This window comes from Cygnus atratus, chromosome 3 (genome assembly GCF_013377495.2).
Source record: "Cygnus atratus isolate AKBS03 ecotype Queensland, Australia chromosome 3, CAtr_DNAZoo_HiC_assembly, whole genome shotgun sequence".
Lineage (NCBI taxonomy): Eukaryota > Metazoa > Chordata > Aves > Anseriformes > Anatidae > Cygnus > Cygnus atratus.
The window spans coordinates 85956660-85977324 of NC_066364.1; the positions used below are offsets into that span (position 1 = coordinate 85956660).

General features: G+C 44.2%; 1 protein-coding gene across 1 annotated transcript in view; it reads left to right on the top strand.

Annotated features, from left to right (window-relative positions):
* Positions 1–1270: 1270 nt before the first annotated feature.
* CRIM1 (cysteine rich transmembrane BMP regulator 1) overlaps positions 1271–20665 on the top strand; it is a 179666-nt gene continuing 160271 nt past the window's right edge. Inside the window, exons 1-2 of the mRNA XM_035558101.2 lie at positions 1271–1984; positions 16922–17095. Of these exons, the coding sequence (XP_035413994.1) occupies positions 1621–1984; positions 16922–17095 (538 nt within the window). The 5' untranslated portion in view covers positions 1271–1620. The remainder of the gene's footprint in view (positions 1985–16921; positions 17096–20665) is intronic.

Below are 20665 nucleotides of genomic sequence, written 5' to 3' on the forward strand. Positions count from 1 at the left end.
GATCTGAATACAGTCAGCCATTCTGATATGATGAAGACATCGTTATTTTTAATAGAGAAAATGCTTTATTTTTCACGGTCAGGTTACACAGCTGCACTGATTCCATTAGAGATGGGCCTATGATGGTGACGGGGAACCTTTGCTACAAGGAGGCACTTCGGCTGGAATGCATGAGGGCGATTTACAGGGCTTTTTCCACAGCAAAAAGATACACCGTTGCTGACAAAGCTTTACTGTAGCGCTCCTCCTGTTGCTGGTAGCAAGTTGCCTTTTGCCTTGCCCTCACGGAGTTCTCCCGTTGACACCGTAACTGGCTCTTTCTCAGAAAGCGGGCGTTTGGAGGAGCCGTGCAAGCCATACCCTGCCACCCTCCTTAATCACCTAGATTAAGGTTCCAGAGCCTCCCTCCTAAAATTTCCCTCAGCGTTGGCACCGGTGCGGCCAACCGACGGCTCCGCGGGCTCGGCGTTGCGCAGCTGCCCTCACCCCACCTGCCGAGCGAACCGCTTCGTTCTCTCCATCCCCCCAACTCCGTGACACTGTGGCGGCGGAGTAAGCCTCCGCACAGCCCTCAGGCCCCCCGGGCCGCCGCGGAGAGTCTGCCCTTTCTTCCCGGAGCCGCCGGGCTGCGGCGGGGCCAGCCTCTGGGCAGGAGCAGCTCCCTGCGTGCGGCGGGGCACGGAGCGCCGCCGCCTGCTGGCCCTGCGGGGGCGCCGCCGGCCGCGGGGAGCCCGGGACGCGGCCGCCGTGCGAGGGGCGGCGGGGAGCGGCCCGCAGAGCCCCGGCGCTACGGAGACGGGACGGGAACGGACGGGACGGTGCGCGGGGGGCTCCCCGTCCCGCACCCCTCACGGGGAGAAGGGAGAGAAGGAGGAGGAGGAGGAGGGGCGCGGGGCCCCTCTCCGCCTACGGGGTCCCCCCGGGGTCCTGCCCCCCCGCCTCGCCCCGCTCGGAGCCCCGGGCGGGGGAGGGGAGGGGAGGGGCGGGACGGGGGGAGGCGGCGGCCGCCGTGGGGCCCAGGCTGCTGCCGCCGCCCGCCTCGGCTGCGTCGCTCCCCGGCCCCGGGAGCTGGGGGGAGAGGGAGAGGAGGAGGAGGAGGAGGAGGCGGAGGAGGAGGAGGGAGGGAGGGCGGGGCCCGCCGGGGAGCTAGCCAATGGGAAGGCGCGGAGGGGCATCGGGGGCGGGGAGAGGGCGATCACCGCCCAATGGGGGAAGGGCAGAGGGCGCACTCGGAGCGGGGCGAGTCGCAGGCAGGAGGCGAGTCGGGGCTCGGGCGGCGAGTGGGGCGCAGCGCGGGGAGCGCGGCGGGGCACAGCGCAGCACAGCACCAGCAGCCGTCGCCGCGCCCAGGGGCTCGCGGCCGCCTGCCGCTCACCGGCCTTGGACGGGACCGCCGGGGCCGGGAGCCGCGGGACGGCCGGACCGACGGACGCCGCTTCCCGGAGGGGGCAGCGGGCGGAGCCGCCGCCGCCCGGCGCAGAAGTTTGGCTGAAGCGGCCGCCGCCGAGCGAGGAAACTTTCCTCGGGGGGCCGCAGGCGGGGGCGGCGGGAAGGAGCCGCGGCACGCTCGGGTCCGCCGCCCGGCGCGGGGGCTCCGGCGGGGCTCCCCCCGGCGCCGGGATGTACCTGGCAGCGGTCTCGGCGGGGAGGAGGCGCCCGGGCGGAGACGGCGGAGGTGGCGGCGGCTGGCACCTGGCGGCGGCGGGGTGGCTGCTGCTGCTGGCGCTGCTGCTGGGCGAGTCGGGGACGCGGGCGCTCGTCTGCCTGCCCTGCGACGAGTCTAAGTGCGAGGAGCCCAAGAGCTGCCCCGGCAGCATCGTCCTGGGCATCTGCGGCTGCTGCTTCATGTGCGCCCGGCAGCGCAACGAGAGCTGCGGGGGCGTCTACGGGCTGCACGGCGCCTGCGACCGGGGGCTGCGCTGTGTCATCCGCCCGCCGCTCAACGGCGACTCCATCACCGAGTACGAAGTGGGCGTCTGCGAAGGTGAGAGGCGGACGGAGACACCCCCCCCCCCCCCCCCCCCCCCCGCCCCGAGCTCTCCTCCCTCCGGTCCCCGGGTCCTCCGAGAACCCGACCCCCGGCGGCGGGACCCGAGAGGCGGGGCCGCCCCGCTCCGCCCGAGGTGGGGAGCCCGGGGCCGCCCCGCTCGGCTCCTGCTCCGCTCCTGCTTTGCTTTGCTCTGCCCGCCCCCCGCCGCCAGTGCGGCTTTCGGGCCCTTCTGCCCGGCAGACTGCTGAAAAGTTTTTTTACCCTTCAGTTTTGGTAGCTTAAGCTAACGTCGAGCTCTCCCAGTTTCATCCCCTCCTTAGTAGCTCGCTAGCTCCTCGGTAGCTTGCGTCAAGCCGGCCAGCTACTGATCCCCTGCTCGGGTTGCTCGATAAGAGAGGACCTGGCAGCGGCTTGCCAGATTGAGATCAGGGGAGGTCAGTGCTACACGCATGATGTCTGTTCCGGATTCCTCCTCTGTAAGAAAACACAAAGGCTGATCATCTGTTGTAAAGTTTTCCTTCCTGTTCCTGTCACTTAATATCTACCCGCCTGCACACGCTGGGTGCACGATAAGGCAGGCTGGCTTTTCCCTGCTCCCACAGCAAGAGGGATCCCCAGGGCCCGACTCTTCCCCAAGTCCCCCCGGCTGCTCTACTGCTGCTTGCGAGGTGATGAGCTAGCATGGAGCGCGAGAGAAGTTTGCTCACACTCCCTCTTCAAATTGTGTGTCTATTGGAGAGCTTAAAATTTCTTCTCTATGCTTTTTTACAAAAGGCCAAAGAGAAGTCTTTCAGTCTCCCTTCTTTTGCCCTGTCCCTCCATCTCTGTCTTCCCCCAAGTCGAGGGAAAACATGGCGCTGTAAAGAGATTACAAATAACCAGTAGTTTGGGATATGTATAAATGTATGTGAGACTTAGAGTGCGAGCTCCGACAATTCTGGAAAATAAAAGCAAGGCTTGCTCCTCTCAGCGGGTAGAGGGCAGTAGAAAGTCCAGAAAGCTGTTGAGACAGCATCTGTCCAAAAACTTGCATTTAAAATGATACACTGTTTTGAGAGAACTAAAACTGATCCTTTTTAGTGGGCATCTGACCTTTATTCTGGCACAGGTTATTATTTGAAGCTCTGTTCACCTTTCTCACGAATGAATTGCATCAAGTCAGGGTATCCTATCTGTAGCTGTTGCTTAGGTAGGGCTGGTTTCAGGGTTAAAAGCTCCGTTAAAGAATTAAAAATGGCTCTGAACTGCTTTGAAGACCTTCTTTGAGTCCGTGAAGCTGATTGTGTATGTTTCTGTAGACTTTTTTCTAATGTGTTGGTAAAGTTATCTTTAAAAGAAAAGTTCAGGTATATAGAGAAAAGGTTCTTCAAAAAACCTGCCTTGTTTTGGATGAGTTTCTCTTTTCACATGTTTTTAAGCAAAAGACTGTCTTAAATGTCTTAAAGTTTTTTCCCTCCCTTGGTTAAAGGAAATAAAAGCCTACAGTCATTAAACGTCTCAATGTTCCAGCTCCCTTACTGTATCGCAGTACGGACGTCTCTGGCAGTTTAGGAGTATTTCATTCCTTTGAAGTGATGCAATCTGTACGTTGCTGTAGTTCAACTCGTAACACGTCCCATCTACTGTTGAAAATAGTATGAAGCATTTGTTGGCAACACTGCGTTTCAATTAGTGTTGTGGTTAGAAACTAGTTCCAGCTGTCCCTATAGGAATAGTCGGAGAGATAACTTATCTATTTAATTTTCGTTCTCGTAAATGAAAAGCAACTGAGCTAAACTGTCAGCCTAATAAATCGTACTGGAATACCTATTAGTGAATTGTCAGGAAACCGCCTCCTTCCAACCAACAAAAACAATTGTGTTGTTCTTTATGGCGTGTATTGTGTATGAGGCTTGACAGCAAGGGGGAAAAAAAATGAGACTTAATGTACTACCTCCCTTCACTGAAATAAGGTTGATTAACTCTGTGTTTTTAATTGGTGTGATCAATTGTGTGACCAATTGACAGTTGTGCAGTTTACATGCACGTGTGAAACAGAATGGGCTGGTGATATCTGATATATCAATAATACTAAGCAGTGTTTTTCTAAGCAGATTTTTTTAATCCTGTCTTTTGGGAGTGTAAGCCCTGTGCTACCTACCCCAGTTCAGGGAGGAGGAAATGGAAGTGATTTGCAGAACTGTGTGAGTAGAAACTGATGGGTTTTACTCTCCTTCCCGTCTCTAGCCTTCTCTTTCACTGCCATTTTTTACACTGAAATGACCCCTACTGGCTACAGTTATAAGCATTTTTTTTTTTAATTTTTAATCTTGAGTGTGATGCTCTGGCTTAGTTTAGCATATCAATGCATATTTGGCTACAGAAAACTCGAAGCTGTAATTACACCAGGTAAAAATATTTGCATGTTAATTTGGTATTAGGATGAAATATGTCGAGTGCCTTAACATTCTTAAGGGAGCTCTATGATGCCTGATGGAGAAGTTTCCATGGAACCTGTCACTGATGGCCACTGTTTCTGAAACTAGAAGTAGTTGATTTTCTTCTTTTTTAAATCATCACTTACTGATGAAATCTGTTACTATTTCTAGGTTCTTTTCTTCACCCATCTAAAGCCTGAAGAAATTCCCTAGTGACATTCCCATGTTAACTGTTCAGGCCTTCATGCAGTTCTAAGGCTTAATTTGTGGCATTATTGTGATGTCTATAGATGCCCTTCCGGCACTTATTTTACACTTCTGTAGTTGTATTCTTGGTAAAGGATAACTCTTAGGTCAGTTTTTCCAGGCACGGCTGTGTACTTCTTCTGAAAGCAACCTTGAGAGACTTTGAACACCTCCAGCCTCTTTCGACTTTGCAGGGGAGCCGTTGGATTGGATCGATGAGGTGTTGAGAGCATAGAGCCGGCTAAGAGCCAAATGCTCTTAGCGTTGAGAAACTGTGAGCTCAAAGCAGGGACCAGTCTTGCTGTCTGCCTTTGGGGGTGGACCTGGAGCCACCTCCTAATTAGCCAAGAGTTCCCTGGGAGGGCCTTGGCCTTGGCTTCAGCAGTTGTCTGGCTGTGCAGAGCTCCTTCTTTCTGGGGAATAGGAAGGCCTTGGAAAATCTCTGATGTAGGAGGTTGGTTTTGAAGGCATTTCTCATGATGACTCTTTTCTCATCTCTGTTTTGACACTTCCCCAGTTTCTGGTGCTCTTGGATGAAGAGGCCTTGATTGCTTTGCTAAGCTGCTTTAAGGCATAACAGCAGCATATGAAATAACACTGAAAATGAGCTGGAATTACTTTATTTTTAACTGTGTAATAAAAGCATGGCTTAAGTTTTTATGATACACTTGAAATGAGAAGTTAACAAAACTGCTAGTTTTACTGTGTTCTTATGTTCCCTTTAAGACCATACTTCCATACGAGCTAGCCTCTAGGTATCTGTTGTAAAACATATTTGCTCCAGTAGCTTACTGATAGCATGGAGCAGAGAGGGCTTATTTGTTTTAGTTTGGGGCTGTGTTCAGTTACTGCTGTTTTCTTTTTGCTACTGTAGGCAATTTAAGGCTTGTCACAAATACTTGAGGCTTGGCTGCCTAGTGCATAGCTTCTGAGCAGGGGTTCGGAAGCTGCTGTCACTGATTTTAGGCAAGCGTTGAGAAGTATGCAGGTTCTTCCCCTAGGAAGATGGTAGACATTTGTCCTCCTGTGCCTCGTCCTGGTCTGTTTCACGTATCTGCAGCTCTTTGGGAGCATTATTGTCCATTTGATCCCTTGCTGGGAGAACCGGGGAGCTTGGGTGTCTTCTGTGCCCCTCACATTTAAGCTTACTGTGGACTACGGTTTCTTCCCCTAGAAACCTGTGGTGGAGAATTATAGGTAATGAGAAGCTGATGAGAAGATACAGAGTCTTGAAAACGTTTCTTCTTTTGTTGGTGTTTTTGTTTTATTCCAAAACGGGGAGAAGGGGAGCTAAGCTTCTTTTATTCGATCATTAGTTTCACAAATGCAAATGGAGTTCTGCCTCTGTTTTTGTCCAGTAAGAGTGACTTGCTAATATTTCTAACACTAGGAGGGCTGTTACTTGTAACTTCTGTAGCTGGTTCCCTTGGGAGAACCTTGTTTTCAGCCTTCTGTTCTGTATCTAATGGGGCAGTGGACACACAGCCCAGAACGTAATACTCTGTATCCATATGACTTCCATACAACATGCTTGGCTTCTTGTGGTGCGGTCCAGACCCCTAAACATAAGTGACTGTTTGCTTTGAGTACAAGTTACTGAAGTTTGGGTAATTTAGAAGCTGTATATGAGTACCCTGGTTGTTTATATACATTTGATTGAAACAGTGTTGCTCAGGTTTCTTAACTTTTTTTGTTGTTGTTTAACTTTGTTACACAGTGAACGGCTGGGGAAATACCCATATAGTTCTGATGTTCCTGTGCCTGCAGAGAACTTCTTCCACTAACTTCAGGTCAAAACAGATCTAACTGGGGACTTAAGTGGTGCACGGGATGATTGTTGGCATGAAGGCAGCCAAAACACAAGGTTTAAAGGCTGTCAGTAACCCAGACTCTGGTGGGGGGGAGAATGACAATTAAATTATTCACGGTATTGAAGAAATTATAACAAAAATTATTGAACGTACATAGCTGGAATTAGCAGTAGTTCTTTGATGGTGGGTATTCAGCTTCTGATGTGGCAGTCTTAGCCATATTTAACAGTCCCCTCTCAGTCCCCAGAAAATGCTTATGTAGGCACACGCTGACTTCTTATATAAAGGTAACTTACAAGCTGTTTCTGCTCTGGTTTGTGTCTACACTGAAATCTCAACATCAGTAAGAACATGTAACACTGAGTATGTCATGGAATTTGAATCAGGTGCTTTTTTGACTTGGAAATAGTTTCCTCTCTGTTTCTGAGCATCGTGTTTCAATTTTAGGAATTGCTTGGTTTCTGTACTTCAACAAAAATGAAACAGAAAAGCTCAACTGATATAGGGAAGGATATTGATACAGGAATTGGCAGACTTCTGCTGTTTTGTATCAGCACAGTTAGCTTAAAATTAGAAATCTTTCTGTGGATAGGCTGAATGGCTAAACCTCTTAACTTCTGCTGGGAGGAATGCTCTTTTTTTATTTTTTTGAAGCCATTTCATCTCACTTGACCCTACTTCAAGCATCCTCTGGTGATTAACATTTTTTGTCCTTAGAAGATGGTTATTTTTTCAGCTTCCCCCAAATCATTCTTCTTATAAAGACTGTTTTTTAAAAAAACTACCTTCAAACTTGCTAGATAGCTTGGCCGGAGCTAGTAGAATGATTACTTGTAATTTCTGTACCCCTAGGCATGTTTGCTGCTTTAAGTACCCTGTAGCTGATGCAAGAACACTCTCATAATTTAACTTCTCGCATAGCATTTAGTCAACCAAAATGCCATTTGACTGACAGGCATATTTTGCAATAATTACCCCATTAATATGGTTCCAAAATGCCTGCCTCTTCCCATCCTTTCCTTGCCCGCCATCCCCTCCCTCCCCCAAGTATTCTTAAGCTCCATGAATAAAGTTTATAGCATCTTGCAGGAAGGACCACATGTTTCTCTGTTTTAATGGATTAAACGCTTTGTAGAAATGACCTATTAAATGTCTCGTGACTTGCAAACTGCTTTCATTTGAGAATCCGTTTAATCCACAGAGAACATAAACATGGTAATGGTGAGTTCACAGTTTTGCCCAAGATGTCATGTGACAGCAATTGTACAGCCTGGCTGAATTACATTTTAACTCTGTCTTTTGGTATATATGTATATATAATCTGGAAAATGACTAATACTGACAGAAAGCTTGTGTGTATGGAGAAACTTACCAATATAAACTAAGATGTGAAGATAACTTTGTATAAAGGCTATCTAGATTAAATTCCACATAAGCATATGGGTGATTAAAAGATGGTCCCTGAGGGAATTACCTAAACAGACTAGTTTTGCCATGTTTGGAGGATGCAAGCCTTTAGTAATGTATTAAGATGAATGGAAGCAGTTCACGCCTTTACCAGAGGCAATATTCAGTCTCCAGCAGCTTTCACTCGTTATGCTGGGTACTTCTGAATCTGCAGATCACGTTAACACCATGTAGGTCATGAGGGTGTAGATCTTTCTTACAGTCAGAAAACAAACAGGAAAGCATAGGGTTGGGGACAGGAAGAAAAGCACTGGCTCACAGGCATGCACCCATTCCCATGTTGTCACTAACTTCCGAAATTTTATGTCTTTGTATTGCTGGCTACCTTGGCACTGATGGAATTTTTAATAGTTTTTTTTTAAATTATCAAGTGTAATGTTTCAGAATCTGAGAGTGTATGATCTGTTGGATCACTTGTTCTTGAAACAAATTAAACTTAAAAGTTGTACTACAGCATATGCTCTCTTCTCTTTGGGCTTTTGTTTTTGTCTGCATCTCCTTCCAGGAAGGATGGATGTATGCATATAGAGGTGTGTTTTCCCTCTCTGATAAGCTGTTGATAAAAAGCTGGGTGTCACTAAATGGCTGAGGTTGGAGGGGAGCTCGGGACCCCCTGCTCGAGCAGGTTGCCCAGGACCATGTTCAGGTGGCTTTTGAAGATCCCCAAGGAGGGAGATTCCACAGCTTCCTTGGGCAACCCATGCTAGTGCTCTGTCCTCTGCAAGGTAGAGAAGTGTTTCCTGGTGTTTAGATGGCATCTCCTGTGCTCCAGTGTGTGTCCATTGCCTCTCATACTGTCCCTGGGCACTACTGAAAAGAGCCTGGCTACTTGAGGGAGCACAGTAGTCCTGGTGCTGCCTCACCAGTGCTGAGCAGAAGGGAAAGATCCCCTCCCTCAGCCTGCTGGCAGCTCTCCTCCTCATGCAGCCCAGGATACCGTTGCCCTTCTTTGCCGCAAGGGCATGTTGCTGGCTCGTGGTCAACCTGCTGTCCTAATAATTATCCTGATGGTGTTAGGTATGCTAATGTAAAACGTGCTGCTTCGATAGTATGAAGAGTCAAGCTGATGTCTATCTCTAAATCGGTATTTAGAAAAATGAAAAAAAAAAACAACCTTTTGATGGTAACTCTAAAGCAAGGATATTCAGAGTTCTTTTGTAGTCTTCTGTGACTAAATAATTGGATGCAAGCTTCTCGCTCTTGTAATTCCTGTGAAACATTATGTAATTCTGGTGTTCAGTGATGCTGTGTTAATAACTGGGGGCAAAAGGCTTGGAATATCAACTTGCTTCTAATATCGTGGACTCTGCTGAGCACAGGCTGCTTTATGCATAGCACTGTTCCAGAATTTCTCCTAGGGAAAAATTTACAGTTGTCTGCTTTGCTTCTGAAGAGCAGTGTCAGCAAACTGCCGGTTAGCTGCTTGTTTGCAATGAAGTCACAGCATATGGCTGCTCATGCCGACTTCCAAAGTGTATGGGCAAGGTGTGCAACTTAAAAAACATTGGAACTTCAACCTCCTTTGGAAAATGGACATAAAGGTTTGGCCCTTTCTTGTGGCTTTACCAATATATTATTTTTTCAGCTTTTTTCTAGAGCTAAAGGAAAAATCTGCTAGGACAGCTTAAACACTGCTGTCCGTGCTCATTCTAATCAGAGGAGTACTGGCAGAGGCTCTGGCTGACAGATTAAGCCCTGGTACACTGTGTAGTGTTTTTCAGTCAGCTGTTTACAAACAAGTTGTAGTTCTGTCCATAAGACTAAAATAAATAATTAGCAAGTCTCTTTTTCAGGTACATAAATGTCTAGGAGTCAAATCTCACAGCTTTAATTCTTCATCATTTCAGGACATCTTTGGGGCAGAAGCTGATGGAAATATAATTCAGCCCTTTTTTGGGGGGAAGCACAAATAGTGAAGGTCTGTGTTTCTTTTTTTCTTTGCTTTTTAAAGCACGAGGTACCTGGAGGACTGAAACATTGTAGGCACTATGGACTAGGGAAAACTTTAGAAACTAAAATAGTTGGCCAAGTCTTGTGCTTTACTTAACTCTTCCATTTGTTTCTCTGCTTTCCTCATGGCTTCTGTGGAGTTTCTGATAACTGAGTGGAAAGCTGGTTTGCATAAATACTTTCTGCATTCTTCAGGATGAAATAACTGCCTTGAGACACGTGGAGAGCTGCTGCAGTGAAAATCTTTTTCACTGTACTGGGGATTTGATCACTTGAGATACAAGTTCTAGTTCGAACAGGATAAAGCAAGCACTCACACTTGAGACAAGCCTTATGTGTATGGTGTTCCTGAACTATCTGAATGTTGTGGTATGGTTTCTTTCTCTAGCTTTGGCCAGAAGTTTTATCGGGAACCTACAAAGCCCTTTTGTGCTAACACACATTCCACAGGAAGATTTGATCTTGAAAAGTGGGCCCTTCTAAAAGGTGGAAAAACTGCTTTATCTTAAAACTGTTAGCTGTGTGTCTTACCACAGAATGGTGTCGGCTGTGGTCTCTGACTCATGATTTCATTGAAGGAATAAGTTGCGAGATGGGAGAGGACTGCCGCCAGTACATAAGCACAAATTCACTTCAAGGCTAGCCTTTCCTTCTGCTGCTTTTCAAGGTCTGGGGCTGGGTTTCAAGCATTCTTTAGTGGTGATTAGTCATTTCTATTGTTCAGCTCCTCCAAAACATGAATTTCCTTTCCATCGTTCTTTTTTCCTGTTCAAAGTAAAGCCAAAGCCTACTGGCAAGAAGTATTTCCTTTTTTTTTATTTTATTCTAGAAAATCTGTAGAATGCTTTCAGAGCCTCATACCATCCTAATGAATACCACTGATTGCAAATACTTCTGTGTAACAGTGTACTGGAGTGATGGGGGCTCATAACTTGGATCTGATTTGACAGAGAAGCTTTTGGCAAGTTCCCCCTCCTGTTCCCAGGGGACAGTCGATGTCTCAGGAAGGATCACTTCTGTGTCACTATGAAATGTGTTCTTTCTCCTCTTTCAAATGCAGGTCTTAAAAGGATACAAGAAGTCTGTATGATGTGACTCAGACTTTCATTTTCAGATTGGCAATGTGTCTGATGGTCTTTCTTCTTTCAGTGTTTTAAGAACTTAGCTGTTGTGCTTTAAAAAGGCAGAAATAGTTGAGTAACATGCTATGGTTAAATGTAAAGAATGTAAGTTCACTCGATATATGTAGTGCCATACCCCTCCCGGATTGTAATTTAGGATTATTGTAAATATAATGTTTTTATGAGTTCTCAACAGTGCTGCTTTAGTGACCATTCTAGTGTGTAGCTTGCTGTTCTGAGGTGGTGCATTATCTTTATAAGCTGTAAAGGAGAACGGTATATGGCTTTCTAAATAATAGCTAACATTCAGTAAATGTCCAGAAAGGAAGAGAAGGCAGAGAATGAAAGAGAAGATTCTGTGACAGCCAGAAGTAATTGAAACTTGAAGGGAGGGAAATCAAACATTCAGGGAATGAAGAAGGAGCCTGTAAAAGGGTCTTTCCTTATACTTCTAATTGCAGCAGTTTCGAGATGGTCTTCCTCACATGGGGACAATGAGTGCAGCTATAGTGAGCTACTGTGTACCTTAGAAATAAGGCCCCAAGTTAGTAGTTGAATATTTCTGGAAACAGATGTGTTAGACTGAGCAGTATATTCTAGCTACTGACTCACTTGAACTTTATGATCTTACAGTTGATTAATTTTTTCAAGTGTTTTTTCACACACTTCCTTCTGAATCTTCTACCAATGCCAAGATGTGAGCCCTGTATTTGTATCACTCATCACGATTACACACCACATTTGTCTGATTACAGCTCCTAGTCCTAAGGTCTACAAGCTCCTCAAGAATGAGGGCAGTCTTGGAGGGAAAAAAAAGTCACTTTGTACTTGTGAATAAATCTGTATTCTGCAAACAGGTGCTATGTAGCAGTGCTGTGAGCCCCTGTATGTAGGGTTTGGCATGGAAGAAGTCATGGAATGCTGCTTGCTTACTCTTACTCAACTTGTTAATGCCTTAATCCTCCTCCCTGCTATAGAAGCACACTAAGACAGGACTTGGGAGTTCAACGACCCAGAGCTGCACTCAGATTGTTTGCTTTGCAGGAAGCAAATATAAGAATGATGGAAGAAAATTAAAAAGGTTTGGAGTTAATGATTCCTCCCCTCCTATGGCTTCCTTATGTTATGAGAGCACACTTGGAAGAATTCAAGATGTGTTATGTCCAAGACTTACTCTGGTCTGAGTAAACACAGAACTACAATCTCTGAAAAGAGAGCTTGCTGAATGAGTTGGAAAGCATTAGGAACATGTAGATGTAGATGGAAATGACCTGAAAGAGTGACTTTCAAGCTGTGATTATCAGACTGCTTCAGGCCTTTGAATTGCCTTTAGGCATGTGTGTAAAAGATGGATGAGTGGCTGTATACCAGCAGTCCAGTGTAAACTTAGGATTGCTAAAAAGACTGGCCTCTTCCCTTTTTTTCTTTTTTTTTTTTTTTTTTGCCCCTACCTGACTATGCCAGCAGAATGAGGTGGTGGAAATTGCAGCTAAACTAAGATCAGTCTGGATGAAAAACAACCATTTACTTTTGGGCTGCTTTTCAGCTGGATTGTTTCTAAAGATTCGAGAATGTTAAACACTTTTTTTATTATTATTGTTTTTTATTCTTGTGTGTCTTAGAAGTCAGCTAGTGGACCGAATATACATATCGGGGTTTGAGAAACTCTTATATTCTTACATTTGGGTTTTGTTAACCCTGCTAGAGACTTAAACCAAATGGAGAAGTAAAGCATTCACAGATGGTTATATCTTGGTTTCTTCTTTCATATAATCCAGATTTCTGAGAGGTATACATGAAAAGGAATCTGCAGAGGAGATTAAACAGAATTCAGGAAAATGTGTGCTGCAGTCTAGAATTGTTAATGAATTGTCCCAGGATTTAAAATCATCAACATGTACAGGTTTAGTTTCTTTGAGTAGCCTGCAGGACACAATGACTTTGGAAATGGGGCTAGGTTATGTGAATCATGGTGGCTAGACTGTTCAAGATGTATTTTTGTATCAGTTGAAGTATTGGTTACCTGTGAAGGAAGAAGCGTGCTGTGATGGACCACCATATGTCTGCATCAAATAGTATCAGATACTTTCACATCAAGTAACTAAAGGTTTTAATCAAAGTGAGACACTAGATTCATCCCTTCTAGCTCATGCAAGTGTTTTCATGTGGTTCCACATTTTCATTCCAAGGAGTTTTGTTCTGCCTCTATTAGTGTGACTTGTGAGGGTTTACTCTAGCTGGTAAACAAGGAATCATGTAATGGGACCTTTAAAAATCAGCTAGAAAAAGGAGTCTTTAAACCTGTGTTAAAAATCACACTAGATTTACTAAACTAAAACTATCTTTCTTTTCATTACATGTTTGCTCCTTCATTGATGGGAATCATGTTTCCAACATGTGTGAAAAGCAGTTCGGTAAAAGATGTCTGGGCTAGAGCTGGTTTTGCATTAATCCTATTTGAATGCAACTTTTTAGTATTCACTTGCAGTACCGAAAAATACCTTGGTTCAAGATTCATTATGTCAGACAAGCTGTCTGCAAGTATTCCCGAGGGATTTCTCGTCTTTTCCATCATCTTAATTACTACTGAGATTGCTTTTGAGGGGTGTGATATTGACTTAGGTACACCCGAGTACTGGGCCAAGCACTTTGTGTGTCCTTTTCCACTCCCATCTGAAAATCCATGAGAGGTGGCAGATAAGATGTCAAACTCTTGCAATGGAAAGCAGGTAGTACTGTGGATAGTACTGGGGTGTGCGGTATGTCTGCATCAAGGTATTCATCCATGAGCAATGCAGGGCTCAGCTTTCCACTCTAGGTGGATCCCACCTCAACCTCACATGGGACAAGCAGCTCTTATGTGAGAGAAGCCCTGCTGCTTGCAGCTTCTGCTGATCTGTCAACCTCAAAATTCCACTGCCAAAATGCCGTAGGGCAAAAAATTCACAAATGCTGTCAACTGGAGCTCTGGAGAAGAAAAAAGCATGCTGTCATCATGGTCTGTGTGCCCCATCCATCTGCACTGAGCTTGTTTCCAGAGCTTGGTGGGAGAGGGCAGCTCCAGGAGCTGAGGGCTATGGCCCAGCCCCACAGGTGAGGGTGGCTGTTCTCATCTTTGGGTCTGGGCTGCAGACAGGCAGGGGATGGGATCCTGTGCATCAGAAACAAGGAGTGATTCTGCAAACAAATGGAGCCTGTCTGTTTCTTAAGACTGCTAAGGATCAAGCCGTGGTTCCTGTGGCTACGGAATTTGGCACGCTGAGTCTCAGAGCGCAGCTATTGCCACTTTTGTTCTTGTTGTTACGTGGGTTACCGCCATGATTTGTAACATACAGAGTGTCCAGGCTGTATTCCGGCTTCTCAAAAACAGGATGTATTATTGTTCTCAAAATTCTCAGGGATTTTTTTTCACTGTGCTTGCATGGCCTCCTAACCATGAAAGTGTCCCGAAAATTACTGAAGCTGCATCTTCCCTTGAAAGAATGTTAATAGTTTCTCTTCAGGAACTTCTCCACTTCCTTTGACTTTTATTGATACAGTTGCTCTATAGGATGATGGGTCAACTTAATAAATAAATTACTTCCTGGGGTTAATGACTATTCTTCCTCTGCTATTTTTATTGAGTAAAACACCCATGAGGTTCCCATGGAGGCTCCCTTCTTCATATCTAAAAATGACTTTGTTGTTTATTCGGTGTTCTTGTCAGCAAGGTGCTCTGCTGACAGAAAACAAGCAGCTGGTTGCAGAGGAAGAAACATACCTGTGAGAGATGGCCTCTCTAGGTCACAAACTGGGCTTACCTTAACTGGTAAGCTCTTTCCAGGTGCTGTCTTTTTCTTCCCCCAAACAGGAAAAACTGCAGATTAACTGATACACTGCATGTTTCCATGAGTGGAAAGTATTTACACGTCAGCCAGCGTCAGTGTGCACATCTTATTTGTTATTAATTTTTAGGCTGCTTTTCAGTGTCAGACAGCTGACAAAGCAGTTTGTGTTTGGCTGTGACCTCCTGTACTGGTGAGCATCTTCTGATGCTCTCTCCAAGGTGAGGCTTGTTGGGTATCTCAGACTAAGAGCTGCTTCATGAGTCTGTTAACCTCATAATTTTTCTTTCTTCGTTTCTTCCTGTCAGTAGGACTGACTGGGGAGGGGACATGAGTCAACCGAGGACCTGTGTTCCTTTTGAACAATACCTAAATGCAGATGTGACAAGAATTAATGCCTCCCTCCCTGTTATTGCTGGCAGGGTCGGTACGTGTGGCTGACTGTGTGCCTGGGGTTCATTCAGCACCTGGTCCAGAGGTGGCTGCTGTGCCCTGGGGTCAACCAAATGGCCAGCCTGGTCAGCGTGCCTGTGGGCTGGGTGACTTTAGTCCATTTGGGACTCTGCTTTCCATGCGCACCAGTGGTTGAGATCTGATGTGTTCTGCATGGAAACGTGGCAGCCCATCTGTCTGTGAGTGCACTTGCTACTATGCAGCTCGCTCACTTAGGCAATGGAGGGGGGCTCTGCAAGGATTGTCTTGCCAGTACTTGTAGGGTTTTGTTCCCTCATTTACTTCTCCAGAGTAACCCCACTTCAGCATTAGAAACCCTGCATCTTACAAGCAGGGAATGTTTGTAGACTGCCTGCTTCAGTCACTATCTTTTTTTTTTTTTTTTTTTTTTTTAAACAAACCTGAGCAACAGCAACAAAACTTTGTAGCTGGAAGATGTTTTAACATTTTGAAAGTTTTTTTGTTTGGTTGTTTTTTTGTTTTTTGTTTTTTTTAGCAGAATGCATATTTGAAAACTTGCATGTTGAGGATATATAAAACTGGGGTGAACTACTAGATGCTTTCACAAGGTGAAAGCTGCTGTGGAATATAGATTAATGTAAAGATGGAAAGTAGTTCTGTTCCTTTTGTCATTAGTAAAAGTTGCAGAGCATCTCTGTGACTGTTTTGTAGCACTTGATTTGGTGGACTGGCCAGGTTGGAAAATGATCTGGCACTCCATAGCAAAAAATACGTAATGTCTGGTTTATTTTATTCAATCCTGCATAAAAACGTGTATCTTGCTTAAATGTTGGAGTCCGTGGGATGTTGCTGTCTGTGCAATTGATCTAAGGAAGCTGAGACTGTGTGGAACTTGCAGTTGTGGTGGAACTCTAGACTGACTGGACTTCTCTCTTCTGGAGGGGGGAAAAAAATCTTGTTGCATGTGTCCTTCTAACCAGAGAAGTAATGGAACTTTGCACAGTGGGAACATGGGAACTGCACATGTTTACTGGACTGAATCGAAAGTAGCAGAATTATTTGAACAGACTCATTCTAGCCTGGCTACCCCCCTGCAACTTGACAGCAAGGAGCATGATGTGTTTGAGCAGATCTGCTAGAGTGATAATGCTCTTCCAGGAGTGCTGGGAAACTCACTTTTGGTCATATTACAGTATCAAAGACCTGGCATCTTGTAGCACTTGTGTAGTAAAAAGTTATCTCTCTAGAGTGAATTCTGTGATCCATTTTTAAACTGTGTTTAATTATGCCCTCTTTCTGACTCAGTTTTGACTTGTGTAACAGCTGCAGGTTCTCTCCAATGTTCTCACTTCCATGATAAATATAACTTCGAGTATCTGCAGAAGTTATTTTGGTTAGAATAGCACTCATTTGTACTACAGCTATGCTTTTCCTCAAGACATGATAGTTTTTCATACAGATGGAAGTAAACAATGCCAGTAACTATAGCAAAATGGGCAATAGAACAGCTGCAAAGCAAGATATTTGGCAAATCCCACAGTCTAGATTAATCTCTTATTTTTGAACCTATCTTGTTTAACTCAGTGTCGAATTTGAAGTAAATTGTACCCAACCCTAAAGCAGCTGAATTTATATACTTTAACTGAAATCAATAGTGAATTTATTTGCCTGTTTATTTTAGATGAAAACTGGGACGATGATCAGCTCCTTGGATTTGAACCATGCAACGAAAACCTTATAACAGGTTGTAACATAATCAATGGGAAATGTGAATGTGACACCATTCGGACCTGTAATAATCCATTCGAATTTCCAAGCCGGGATACTTGCCTGTCAGCCTTAAAAAGGATTGAAGGTAAGCACTTTCTTCAGTAATTCTGAGTTAATAATTTTTCTGTGCCTTTGATTAAAAGCTAGAATAAAGTTAATATTTTTTAGAATGACTTGGGTAGTTGCAGGTACCTGTGGCCTTTTGCTTTTCAGAAGGCAATTATATGCTTTAAAGAAAGAAAGAACTTCAGTTTTAAGACTGAAACCATTCTGTATATGAGCATACAGTTTGTGGTAGCTACCTTTATGGATCTTGAGCTGTAAGGCAGTGTGGGAGAACTCTCTTTGGAAGTATTGATATAACTAATTGAACTATGAAAAAGCTCAAGGGACTTTAATAGCAAAGGTGTAGAAAGAGGAGTAGAAATTGTTCATTATACTTGTATCTTTTCTTACGTGAAGGCAAGAATTGTTATTTTAATTTGGTTTACCTAGTATGGTATTACTTTATTGCTAGTACTTCTCAGTTTTCTTGTTCCTTTTGATTTGTATTAGGTCATGTATATCTATGCTTCTGTACGTGTACATGTTGTCCGGTTGTTGCTTATGAGGTGGCTCAAACATATCCAGCTGTAATGAAATTCACGTGGTGTATTTTTAGGATTTTGAACAGCTGTCAAAAGTCTGATCTCACGTCCTTTTTGTGATGCTGTAATTACCGCTTATTTCCCAATGCGTCTGGAAACATGCAAAAGCTGATTAGTAGTTTGAAACCACTTAATTATTCTATTCTAAATCATTGTCTAAAGTCACATGCAAAAGTAACTGTATTTCTAAGGATACTAACCATATTTAAAGTTGCTATCTTCTCTGAGTTAAGGGAGTGTGATCTGATGTCACTTATCAAGGTTCCTTTTTTTGATAAGGAGTTCTTGTAAGACAATGTAGCTGGCAGAAGTATGGTCATTATCAGCATTCATGATGTTGATCCCTAAAGGGGTCCAAATGCTTTTTGTGTGGTTTCTGTTTGGTGTGACTTATGTTTGAATAGGAACAGGAGAGGCACAATAATGTTGGCCTTCTGTTGTTGCTAAAGTAGAGGGCAATAGCATATATGGGTTCTTAAGTAACCCTACTAACAAGTTCCCTTCTTGCGAGTGTGTGATTAATTCTGTAGCAGTTCATCTGAATATTTATTGTTGTGACAATTCATTGAGTGTTTAACTTGCCAATAGAGTCTGTTGCAGGTGTCTTTTTTTTTTTTTTTTTCAGATACTGAAGAAATTGATTTAGTTTGTGGAATGGAATAAATAGAGCAGGTTGATTTCTTGAGGGGCTTGCCCTCAGGAACCTCTTGTTTCTTTCTTGCCTACTGTGTGTAAATGCTTTATCCTTTTTTCTGCAAATGTGCACACAAAGATACTACCTGGGGAACATGAGAGCAGGATTCTTATGCTAGGATTAGGAAATGAATGCCAGCTGCTTATGGAGGGTGTTTCTTCCAGTGTGTTTTCTTGTCTTGGTGATTAAAATGTATGCTTTGTCCTACACCTAAGCTAATGGAAAGGAGGAATAAATTTTTTCCCTTTTGTATGTGCCACAAGTATTTTTGGTAAGCAGAATACTTGAGGCAGTATCTGCTGTTTGAATGGTTGAGGCTTTTGAAGTTCATAGTCTAGAAGTTGAATTCGGCTATTTGGAAAATCAACTTGAAACATGGCTTAGGTAGTGTACAAACCAGAGAGCACTCCGAGCATTTGAAAATGGAGCAATCTCATCTAAGTTCCTTCAAGGCAAACTGAGCTTTAAACTGCAGGGCCATGTAAAAAGGGATTCATAAAACTGCTGAAGTATGTCTAAGATTTTCTTGGAATCCGATATTTTGATGTATACTTCACTCCTCTGGCTTGTCTGCTAAAGATAATAGCAGAAGGATATGAAACCAGTCACTTAAGTGTTGAAATACCATGATTAATAGTCTGCTGCCACAAAATGAGACTAAGTATTTGAAGTCTAACTTCCCTCTCTTTGCCACACTTTGTTTGGATAATTAAAGATATGGTGTGATTAAAAAGATAAAAGTTGAGCACCTGAATGATGGATACACCATACAGTTTCTGAAAAAAGTCTCACAGAAGAAAAGTACCAACTAAGCAGCTACTTCCATGTGGTTTCTGGATACTTACTAAGCAGCTAAGAATAATTTGTGTTGTTCAGTGACATGCGTCATTCTGCAAGGTTTTTAATATGTGAATGCTACACAAGCTTATAACAAACGTTGATAAGCATCCATAACACTGTTGAAGCAAGGGTAGATGCTTAACCCCATCCCGCTGAGCGGAGAACTGGTATAGTAACTTTTCCAATTCTGAAGATGATCAGGGTGGGGAAGAAAGGAAGAAGGTCCTATCAGGTGAACTCTTTTTTTATTGGTAGTATTGCTCTCCAAAACAGCTGAAATACATCTAGAATTTTACAGAATATTCAACAAATTGGAACCAAGGAAACTAGAAATATGTAATGACATCTAGATAAATTCTACTTCAAGTAACTTCATTAACTCTCTCATAGTTGTGCAACTTTAATCTTGGGCTGTATGAATCCATTTAATGGAGGACCCTTCTTTCATCTTTCTAAACTGACGTAAGGGCATCACAGCGGCCAGCGCTCAATGTGACTGGTTTGTTCCAACTAAAACTTAGTTCTGCGGCTTTTTCTTTTTTTTTTTGGTGGGGGGGAGGGAGGCATTCTTTTGTTTTTCCTTTTTTTGGAAGGCAAAAAAGGGTGGTGGTTAAGCTGTTCCAGTGGCACTAAGTGTGTGCAGGTTCATGCACAGGAGTTGCAGAGGCTCACATGCAGTTAGATGCAGTTGCCAGTTTTGCCAGTTCTATCAACCTGTCCAGCTAACTGAAAGCTAACTTTGCCTGCATATGTGGAATCTGACCATAAATAATTTCTGGCAACTAACAAGCAGTGAGCCAAAATCAGGAGTTCCATTTCCAGATATGAAAGGGTATGTGCTAAGGGGTTGACTCTCTATCATGTACTTCTGTTTCTTGTGTCTTTTGTACTTGCACTCTCCTTTTCAAATGCCTCCTATAGTTGTCTTTTTCTTTTAATCTAGTTTGTCTCTTACTTAAGCTTTTCAGCCTGTGTGTGGTCTTCCCTTCTGGGCTTGCTGTCAGTTGGAGCTTGCTTACTCAGCTAACGCAAAGTTTTCTCATTTGCTTTACATAGGATTTTTTTTTCCCTATCAGCTCGTGTTTGCCTGCCTTCCTGGGCTCCTCATATTACTTTCTGCCTTCATCTTGCCCTGCCTTTTTTTCTTGCTCTCTTTGCCTACCTATTTACACTCTTTGCACCTTCAGCTCACTTGAAGTTGTCTCACATGCCTGGTGTGGTTTGTGAATCTGTCCTTCCTTCCCCAAATCAGGCTGCATGGGTTCTAACCTCATGTTTCTTAAATGTCACTGACAAGACCAGAAAACCATGATCTTTATTCTGTCTCCCAAAGATTTGCTCTGTCCTGAACTGGAGGAACCTTTAAATAGGGAGAGTCTGTTTTAATCTCTAGTGTATGTATGTAACTTCTGTAAGGGTCCTGATGTTCATTTGCAAGGAAGTCCTGAGAGGATAATGTAGGTTCTCAATAATG